The sequence below is a fragment of the Denticeps clupeoides genome, chromosome 5, assembly GCF_900700375.1.
Source record: "Denticeps clupeoides chromosome 5, fDenClu1.1, whole genome shotgun sequence".
Lineage (NCBI taxonomy): Eukaryota > Metazoa > Chordata > Actinopteri > Clupeiformes > Denticipitidae > Denticeps > Denticeps clupeoides.
Window position 1 is genome coordinate 543,915 of NC_041711.1, and position 10,565 is coordinate 554,479.

At 44.9% G+C, this 10,565-nt stretch overlaps 1 protein-coding gene across 7 annotated transcripts in view; it reads left to right on the top strand.

Moving 5' to 3' along the window:
- LOC114789762 (dedicator of cytokinesis protein 9-like) overlaps positions 1-10,565 on the top strand; it is a 53,124-nt gene that overhangs the window by 21,127 nt on the left and 21,432 nt on the right. For all 7 annotated transcript variants that reach the window (XR_003749719.1, XM_028979109.1, XM_028979112.1 and 4 more), the window contains exons 15-33: positions 273-395; positions 873-952; positions 1,136-1,323; positions 1,513-1,578; positions 1,651-1,743; positions 1,859-1,970; positions 2,052-2,170; positions 2,375-2,461; positions 3,757-3,846; positions 3,929-4,044; positions 4,172-4,241; positions 4,363-4,488; positions 4,714-4,785; positions 4,969-5,115; positions 5,203-5,286; positions 5,479-5,590; positions 5,680-5,858; positions 5,950-6,057; positions 6,154-6,265. Coding sequence is in view for 6 of the 7 variants with exons in the window: in XM_028979109.1 (XP_028834942.1) it covers positions 273-395; positions 873-952; positions 1,136-1,323; positions 1,513-1,578; positions 1,651-1,743; positions 1,859-1,970; positions 2,052-2,170; positions 2,375-2,461; positions 3,757-3,846; positions 3,929-4,044; positions 4,172-4,241; positions 4,363-4,488; positions 4,714-4,785; positions 4,969-5,115; positions 5,203-5,286; positions 5,479-5,590; positions 5,680-5,858; positions 5,950-6,057; positions 6,154-6,265 (2,084 nt within the window). In the remaining variant the exon portion in view is untranslated. The remainder of the gene's footprint in view (positions 1-272; positions 396-872; positions 953-1,135; positions 1,324-1,512; positions 1,579-1,650; positions 1,744-1,858; positions 1,971-2,051; positions 2,171-2,374; positions 2,462-3,756; positions 3,847-3,928; positions 4,045-4,171; positions 4,242-4,362; positions 4,489-4,713; positions 4,786-4,968; positions 5,116-5,202; positions 5,287-5,478; positions 5,591-5,679; positions 5,859-5,949; positions 6,058-6,153; positions 6,266-10,565) is intronic.

Sequence of the window (10,565 nt, forward strand, 5' to 3'; positions counted from 1 at the left end):
ACTTATTTCACCTTTTTTTGTTAAGAACTCCACATGTGTTCATTCATAGTTCTGATGCCTTCAGTGAGAATCTACCAACGTAAATGGTCATGAAGATAAAGAAAACACGTTGAATGAGAAGGTGTCCAGACTTTTGGCTGGACTGTATGTTTCTCAAAAAATACTGTATGATGATTCATACAGCAAACCAGTTAAAATGGCTGAATGGGTCTTTTTATTTATCTACTGTCCTAAAATGTTGAAAAATTATTCCCCCCCATCTCTCCTATCAGGCCGGTGTTTAAAGACGCATCTGGAGCTCTGGATATGAGCGCACGGTTCTCCCCCCTCTACAGGCAGGACTGCAACAAGCTTTCAGAGGAGGACCTCTTCAAAATGCTGGCTGATTTCAGAAAGTAAGAGCCATCAAAGAAGACCATCAGTCAGACAACATTTAGGGTTACTGTTAAAGGGACATTTGTAGAAACCATGGTGATTTGCTAAGGTGCTGCAAGACCTGTGTGATGTGGATTTTTCCTCCATTCCCTCAAACGTAAATTGGTCCTGATGTGTGACTACGAGTTCACCAGAGTCTAGCAAGACATATGGAACTAAGAAAGATGAAGACCTGATATAAGAGAGCGTATAAGGGTGGCTTTAACTTTGAACTTAGTTTTGAAGATGGATGTGGCTGAAGATCCAGTTCCTTGAACTGAATAAGTAAAGGATAACTGATTGAACTGAATCTTGCTCTTGAGCCTCCTTTTGAAATGTGGACATCACTTGGCCTTAACCTGTTCCTGCTCAGATTAATACTGCTTAATATTAATGCTGCTTTAGGACAATAAACATGAATTGTGCTTATGCTAACTTTCCCAAACTCACATTCACAGACCTGAGAAGATGGCGAAGCTTCCCGTGATCCTGGGCAACCTGGATGTGACTATTGATAATGTCGCACCAAACATAACTAGTAAGTCTTTACTGCAGTCACCCCAGTGTCTTCACGACTGATGCAGCCTTTTCCTGATTCTATATTAAATCTAAGATGGAAACCTCTTCAGCTAACCAGCTCCTTTAAATAAAAAGCACCACCAGCACCTCCTTGGATAGACAAATGAACCTTGTTTCCTTGTTTTCACCCTTGATTGCCTAGATTGTGTGACTCCATCGTACGTACCAGTGAGGCCCTTTGAGGAACACCATGGAGCACCAGTTCGGCTGGAGGTGGAGGAGTTTGTACCCTGCATTGCCAAGTGCTCCCAGCCTTTTACAACCTACAATAACCACCTGTATGTCTACCCCAGACACCTGAAATATGACGGCCAGAAGTCTTTTGCCAAGGTACTAGGCAGTACTTCTCCAATATTCATAACCAAAACATAAATATTCCATATGTTTATGACCACATAGCCAACAAAGGATGGATGTAGTAGGGCTAGGTCCACAAACGTGCTCATATTTCCATTTTCAAATTTGTGAAGCCTCTAAAAGGCTATGATTTTTCATGTCTTGCTTCTCTTCTTGTCTCAGGCTAGGAACGTTGCTGTCTGCGTTGAGTTCAGGGATTCAGATGAAGAAGACTCTCATCCTCTTAAGGTTTGTGTTCTGGTCATTCACGTTTTCATAAACTCCCAACACAACACTCATTCCCCTTTCTCATGTCTTCAGTGCATCTATGGCCGCCCTGGAGGACCCCTGTTCACCACTCAATCCTTCACCACGGTGCTGCATCATCAACAGAACCCGGAGTTCTACGATGAAGTCAGTTTGTTCACATTGTAGGAATCAGCCTGTTCAACATGGCATGAGTTTGTAAACCTGGTTCTGCCTGAAGGTCTGGGTGTGCGACTGTAACCCAGATGTTGTTGTGATGCAGATCAAGATCGAGCTGCCCACGCAGCTCCATGAGAAGCACCACCTGCTCTTCACATTCTACCACGTCAGCTGTGACAGCAACGGTAAAAAGAAGGACGTTGTGGAGACGCAGGGTAAGTTTTTTTTTTTGTAGTTTCCTGAACAGCAGTGCAAGGTGACTGTCTCTGTACACGTCACTGGAATCTCCTCTGCAGTGGGCTCTTCCTGGCTGCCCCTGATGAAGGAGGGCAGAGTCACTGTGAGTGAACAGCACATCGCCGTCGCTGCCAACCTGCCCACTGGGTACCTCCGCTGCCAGGAGGGCATCACTAAGGTATCGCACAGCCATGGAAATATAGGGAGCTACGTGCTTATTTCTGTGCACAAAGTACATTTTTTGCTACCAAACGAATTGTTTAATGATTAAAAAAAAGTTGTGCCTTTATTTTGTTCACAGAAAACAGCAGTGAGTGTGTCATTTTCTCTTAAATGCTCAGGAGACTCCATTTTTATTGTGTTTGTTTCTCACTTGTTTTAGAATTCTGGTACTGAGGTCAAGTGGGTTGATGGAGGAAAGCCTTTGTTCAGAGTGTACACTCACCTTGTGTCCACGGTCTACACACGGGTATGGACATAAAAACACCTGTAGGTGAGATGGAGGTAGCTTTTTGTAGTGAGGTAGATGGATAGTGAGGTGGAAGTCACTTGTAGTAAGATAAGATAAGACTAGATGATTCTTCATTATCATCATTTATTATACTAATGAGGTGTAGGTAGCATGTAGTAGTGTGGTGGAGGAGTAGTGAGGTAAAGGAATACTTGTAGTAGTGAGGTGGAGGTAGTATGTAGGAGTGAGGTGGAGGTAGTTTGTAGTAATGTAACTAACACTTACACACGCACATGCGTACACATTGCACAAACAAATACAAAATGTATAAATACATTATAATTTTTCTTAGTCTAGCACCCAACAATCTCCGAGCATGCTCTTCGCTGACAAGTCTAAGCCTTATCAGGGCTCTTAGTTTGTAAACTCGATATTCTATAGAAATCGAACGAGAATTGCTGGTGTCTTCCTCTTGTAAGTCACTTTGGATAAAAGCGTCTGCTAAATAAAGTAAAGTAAAGTAAAGTAAAGTAATGAGGAGGGAGTAGTATGTAGTAGTGAGGTGGAGGAGTAGTGAGGGTGGAGGTAGCTTGTAGTAGTGAGGTGGAGGTAGTATGTAGGAGTGAGGTGGAGGTAGTTTGTAGTAATGAGGAGGGTAGTAGTATGTAGTAGTGAGGTGGAGGTAGCTTGAAGTAGTGAGGTGGAGGTAGTATGTAGTAATGAGGAGGGAGTAATATGTAGTAGTGAGGTGGAGGAGTAGTGAGGGTGGAGGTAGCTTGTAGTAGTGAGGTGGAGGTAGTATGTAGGAGTGAGGTGGAGGTAGTTTGTAGTAATGAGGAGGGAGTAGTATGTAGTTGTGAGGTGGAGTAGTAGTGAGGGTGGAGGTAGCTTGTAGGAGTGAGGTGGAGGTAGCATGTATGAGTGAGGTGGAGGTAGCATGTACTAGTGAGGTGGAGTTAGTATGTACTAGTGAGGTGGAGGTAGTATGGGTAGTATGTAGGAGTGAGGTAGCTTTTAGGAGTGAGGTGGAGGTAGTATGTAGTATAGAGGTGGAATAGTGAGGTGGAGGTAGTATGTAGTAGTGAGGTAGCTTTTAGGAGTGTGGTTGAGGTAGGATGTAGTAGTTAGGTGGAGGTAGTATGGAGGTGGAGTACTGAGGTAGAGGAGTAGTGAGGTGGAGGTAGTATGTAGGAGTGAGGTAGCTTTTAGGAGTGAAGTGGAGGTAGTATGTAGTATAGAGGTGGAATAGTGAGGTGGAGGTAGTATGTAGTAGTGAGGTTGCAGACTCTTCCATTCTAAGTTTTACTTTTCAGGATCAGCATCTGCACAACTTCTTCCTCTACTGTAAAACCCTTGAGATATCTGGTCAGGCTGTTGAGGGGGACCTGGTCAAGTACCTCAAGGTAACCAGCACTCTGTGGACCAAATAAGATCTTTGTTTGAATTCCCTGAACTGCAACAGCAATGTCATGACTGTCATTACAGAGTCTCCATGCCATGGAGGGCCACGTCATGATCAGCTTCCTGCCCACCATCTTGAATCTGCTTTTCCGTGTGCTGACCAGCGACGTACTTGAGGACGTGGCTGTGAACGTGACTAGGTGAGCTGAAAGTTAAAACCATTGCACCTCCTGATCCATTTTGGTATCTCTTTTGCTATAACGTCACAGTATGATGGACAAGAATTTCAAATCAAATGAAGAATTGTTAAAAAATATTTGTGTCCAGAGTCATGGTTCACGTAGTTGCCCAGTGTCATGAAGAAGGTCTGGAGCACTATCTGAGATCGTATGTAAAGGTAAAGTACTGTCTTTCAGTCTTCTACCAGCGTGTGTAGAATTGACACGGGGTAAATTCATGTATGATATTTTTACAGTTGTCTGAATTCTAATTCTAATTCATGATCTCTGCATGCGCAGTATGTGTTTAAAACAGAGACGTCCTCAACCTGCAGCAGCAAGACGGTGCATGAAGAGCTGGCCAAAGCCATGACCGCCATCCTCAAGCCCTCAACAGACTTCCTCACCAGCAACAAACTGCTGAAGGTGCTACTGCTGCACCACCTTACATGAAGGTTTTTAAAACAGTTGATAATACGTGCTCTACACACAGATGACTCAATAACGATCAGATATTACACTGCTACCCGGGCGCATGTCATGGTGCCCACTGTCACCAAGGGTGATGGTTAAATACAGAGGACACATTTCACTGTGTGCACCGTGTGCTGTGCTGCAGTGTCTCACAATGACAATCACTTCACTTTCCAGCACTCCTGGTATTTCTTCGAAGCTCTGGTGAAGTCCATGGCTCAGTTTCTGATGGAGAGTGGAAAAGTTAAAGTACGTCCAACGTCTTATTTTATTTTGTACTTGTGGGTAATACAACATGTTGCAATGGTGAAGGGTTAAAACTGAATGATCATTTTCAACAAATAATTCCAAGCCAATCCGAATGAAATATTAAGATCCATACTAGCACTTTGAGAATTTGTGATACCGCCATTTTCTTCTATGTCTTTGCAGTTGAGCAGAAACCAGCGTTTCTCTGCTTCGTTCCACCACGCTGTGGAGACACTGGTGAGCATGGTGGTGCCCCACATCACGCAGAAGTATAAAGACAGCCTGGATGCTGCCCGGAATGCCAACCACAGCCTGGCAGTCTTTGTCAAGGTGAACTGTTGAACTTTCCAGCAGGATTTTTCACAATGGCCAGAGACATGTCCTTTATCTCATGATACAGTGTCTCCTCTCAAACAGCGCTGTTTTACCTTCATGGACCGGGGTTTCATATTCAAGCTGATCAACAACTACGCCCACTGCTTCATGCCAGGAGACCCTAAAGTACCGTACTGCTCCAGCATGATCAAAGAATCCATTTTTATGATCTGAGGGAGTTCAGTGTATACTTATTTAGTTCATTCGATGCTGCAGATCTTTATCTAGCCTACATTGTGCTACTGAACACATGAATACAGGCTGGACAGTGGGGTCCTCCACTTCCATTAATGGTGTAGTCTTGTTCTCTTTCTGCAGACTCTGTATGAGTTCAAGTTTGAGTTCCTCAAGGTGGTGTGTAACCATGAGCACTATGTTCCTCTCAACCTTCCCATGCCCTTCTGTAAAGGCAGGATTCAGACGTTCCAAGGTGACAGATGAGGCCATGAATGTAAATTATAGTATGTAGATATAGAAGATGCATAAATTCAATTTAAAGATCTACTTCTGTACGTTCAGATCTGCAGCTGGACTATTCGCTGACTGAGGACTTCTGTCGGAACCATTTCCTGGTCGGCCTCCTGCTGAAGGAGGTGGGTGGAGCCCTTCTGGAGTTCAGTGAGGTCCGACAGATCGCCATCCATGTGCTTAAGAGTCTGATGATTAAACACACTTTTGATGACCGCTATGCGTCCAAGGTAAGCCATTTCTTTTGTGCGGGATGGTAGAACCATGCATGTGGTGAGGACCAGGTCCATCTTTCCTCTGCTGCTTATTGTGTCTTTCCAGAGTCAGCAGGCCAGGCTGGCCACTCTCTACCTGCCCCTGTTTGGCCTGCTGCTGGAGAACGTCCACAGGCTTGATGTGAAGGAGAACACCCCAATCATCTATTCCAGTGTAACACAGCACATCTTCACTCTGAGTCATGACTGGACATCCTGCTGGTGACCTGGGACTGAAAGCACTTATCCTTGTGTCATGTGACCTTTTCAGAATAGCAAAGACGACCCTCTTGGCATCATTTCCATGGCGACTCTGCACAAGCCAGGAAGTGCCTTTGAGAGCAGCCTGCAGAAGGATGTCTTTGGAGTCATATCTGGCACAGGTTTTCACATTCAAGCTTTATTTTCTCCTGTCTGAAGTGAGATGCTTGTGTGGGATTTTTTTCCATCTGGGGAGCTGCAAATGAAGAATGTCAACTGAGTTTATCCAAGTTTAATTTACCATGCGCATGGGGGGGACTCGCAAGAAGAACTCCCACCCCCTGATTACAGTTCACAAGCTTTTATACCATTCTGGGCATACAAGGTCAAAAGACAAGCTTGCACCACTTTGGACAGTGGCGCCCATTAAGGTCACAGAACCTTCCCTTTCTCAGCTTATTTTCAGATTTTTTGTCAGCAAGGTCAGAGATAAGATTGTTTCATGACCAAAGGTGGTGGTCGAATAACACGTGAGAAGTTCAGACCCATAAATTTTTCCCTTCACAGTTCTTCATTGGGTGATTTAGTTTCTCTGTGTGCTTCCAGAATATCTCTGGAAGAATAAAAATAAAGTTATAAAAGTTGAGGAGCCTGTTACCAAGATTGACATTTTGGACGATTTAAACGTTCTCCTTCGTTTCCCTCAGTTATCTACACTCCAAACACACCTTGTACAAAAACGTGACCACACCCACTACCAACACAGACATTTATATTTACATTTAAGGCTGGGTGGTAGTAGCCTAGTGGGTAACACACTCGCCTATGAACCAGAAGACCCAGGTTCGAATCCCACTTACTACCATTGTGTCCCTGAGCAAGACACTTAACCCTAAATTGCTCCAGGGAGACTGTCCCTGTAACTACTGATTGTAAGTGCGTCTGATTGTCTGATTGTAAGGGCGTCTGATAAATGCTGTAAATGTAAATGTAAATGTAAGGCGTTTGGCAGACACCCTGATCCAGAGCGACTTACAACGTGCTTCCATGTCACCATAGCTGACGTGATCTGTTCTGGTTCACTAGGACCACCAACTATGAATACAATATTTTTATTCACTCTGTTCTAGTTTATATACAGAAGTCAGACAAGAAGAAGGTTACAAGTTCATCTAAATCTTCTCTAAAGAGGAACGTCTTGAGCTGCCGTGTGAAGGTGCTCAGTGACTGAGCTGGAAGTTCATTCCACCACCGAGGGGCCAAGATAGAGAAGAGTCTAGATGAATGTCTTCCTTTTACCTTCAGAGATGGAGGGACCAGGCGAGCAGTACTGGAGGCTCGGAGTATACCAGGTGCAGTGTGAGGTGTAATAAGGGCTGTGAGGTAGGATGGTGCCAGTGGAGGGAACGTAGTAGAGGGGTGGTGTGGAGAACTTGGGAAGGTTGAAGATCAGTCATGCTGCTGCATTTTGTATGAGTTGTAGAAGTTGGATGGTACATAGTGGTAGACCAGCTAGAAGGGAGTTACAGTAGTCCAGTCGTGAGATTACTAAGGACTGAACCAGTATCTGGGTGGCCTGTGTTGACAGATAAGGACGGATTTGTCTGATATCGTAGAGAAAGAATCTACATGAGCGGGAAAGGTTGCTGATGTGAGTAGAGAAGGAGAGTTTGTTGTCTATAGTTACTCCAACGTTGCAGGCTGTTGTAGAAGGAGAGAGCTGTGACCTTACCAAGTGATCTCGTGTAGAGGGAGAAAAGGAGAGGACCGAGTACTGAGGCTTGAGGGACACCAGTGGAAAGTCTATGTGAGGCAGAGGTGGATCCTTTCCAAGTCACTTGGTAAGATCGCTCATCAAGGTAGGAAGCAAACCACTGCCATGCTGAGCCATGAATTCCAAGCCTCTTCAGGATTGACAAGAGAGTAACAGCCAGAAGGGCCGTCTCTGTAGAAGGAGCTGTTCTGAAGCCAGACTGGTTAGGATCCAGGAGGTTGTTCCGTGATAGATGAAGTGATAGCTGATTGTAGACACACCGCTCAAGGACTTTAGAAAGAAATGAGAGGAGGGAAACTGGTCTGTAGTTGTTAATGTCTGTAGGATCAGCAGTGGGTTTCTTTAGGATTGGAAGAACCCTGGCTGTTTTAAAGGCAGATGGTACATGGCCAGATGAGATTGAGCTGTTTGTGATATAAGAAATGAAAGGGATGAGGTCAGGGGAGATGGTTCGGAACATTGCTGAAGGGATTGGATCTACTGGAAAGGTGGTTGGGTGGCCTGTAGATATAATCTGAATGATTTCATCAGATGTGATCTTAGGAAATTGATTTAGAGCAGTTGTAGAAACTTCAGAGGGTAGAGTAGGATTTGTGGTGGAGAATGTCTAACAGATTTGTTCAATCTTCCCTGTGAAGAAGTTGGCAAAATCATCAGCTGTTAGGGAAGACGGGGCAGGGGGAGTCGGAGTGTTGAGTAGGGATAAGAAGATGTTGTGGAGTTTTTGAGGATTGTGGGCAGAGGCTTCTAGTTTTGCTTTGTAGAAAGCAGGTTTAGCAGCAGTGAGACAGTGTGAAGGTTGTGTTGAATGAAGGATGGATGGGGGAAAGTTGTGGATCCATCCTGTAGGTAGAGTGAGGGTGAAGGTCAGGAAGTGGTGGTCAGAGATGTGAAGGGGAGTGGAATAAAGGTCGGAAGTGGGAGAAGGACAATTGAAGACCAGGTCCTGGACATTCCCTCCTTTGTGTGTGGGAGATATGTTGCTGTTGGTCAAGGAAAAAGAGTGGAGAAGGGGAAGAAGGCAGGATGATTGGAGTTTGGCTGGTGGAAGGTTAAAGTCATCAAGGAGAGTTAGGGGGGTGTCAAAGGAGAAAATGCTGAGCAGAATGTCCAATTCATCGATAAAGGTCCCAAGTGGCCCTGGAGGGCGATATAAGACAATGAGAAGGATGTTCACTGGAGAATAAACTGAGACTGCATGGATTTCGAAAGAAGAAATATTAAGATGTGGGAGAGGCATTGATGTGAAGGACTAATTTCGTGATATTGAAAGGTCAGTACCCCCTCCTCTCCCAGTTTTTCTAGGAGTGTGGGAGAACGTGTAGGCAGGAGAGAGGGCAGCAGGTATAGCCGTGTTCTGAGGGGACATCCAGGTCTCTGTTAGCACCAGGAAGTCTAGGGAGCGGAGAGTAGTGAGGCCAAAGATGAACTCAGCTTTTTTAACAGCAGATTGACAGTTCCAGAGCCCACCTACCACACTTGTTTGATAAGTAGATGACAGGGTGGGGTAGATGAGGTTGTTGGTAACAGAGCCTCTGCAGCGTGAGTATGTTTTCCTGGGCCTGTAGGACATGGTTACTGGAATAGGTTTCAGACACATTGTTGCTGTGAAATAAAAGGCTAAATGGAAAAAGTGGATTAAGGAAAGATGCCAGGTTTGGATTGACAGCTGTTGCTTCAGTGAGTGACCTTCACTATAAATCCCAAAGTCCTGCCCCCTAATTTACACCACCGTGGAACCCAAAACTATCAGTGATTGACCAGCTGAGTAAGATAATGAAGACACAACACTTGGTGCTGCTTAAACACAATCTACCTTTCAATACACACCACACAACTGATAGTCCAACACAGTCCTACAGCTGAGCTTACAAACAAAGTCTAGATCCTACCTTTCCAGAAGAGACAAATACAATGATGGACTAGAAGCACTCAGACATGCAGGTTATCAGGCGCTTTAATTCCAGCAACCACGCCCACTACCAACACCAACATGCAGGTTATCAGGCGCTTTAATTCCTAGTGAACGTGACCACGCCCACTACCAACACCAATATGCAGGTTATCAGATGCTTTAATTCCTAGTGAACGTGACCACGCCCACTACCAACACCAACATGCAGGTTACCAGGCGCTTTAGTTCCAGATAAATGTGACCACGCCCACTACCAATACCAATATGCAGGTTATCAGATGCTTTAATTTCTAGTGAACGTGACCACGCCCCCTACCAACACCAACATGCAGGTTATCAGGCGCTTTAATTCCTAGTGAACGTGACCACACCCACTACCAACACCAACATGCAGGTTATCAGGTGCCTTAATTCCTAGTGAACGTGACCACGCCCACTACCAACACCAACATGCAGGTTATCAGGTGCTTTAATTCCTAGTGAATGTGACCACGCCCACTACCAATACCAATATGCAGGTTATCAGATGCTTTAATTTCTAGTGAACGTGACCACGCCCACTACCAACACCAACATGCAGGTTATCAGGTGCTTTAATTCCTAGTGAACGTGACCACGCCCACTACCAACACCAACATGCAGGTTATCAGGCGCTTTAATTCCTAGTGAACGTGACCACACCCACTACCAACACCAACATGCAGGTTATCAGGTGCCTTAATTCCTAGTGAACGTGACCACGCCCACTACCAACACCAACATGCAGGTTCTCAGGTGCTTTAATTCCTAGTGA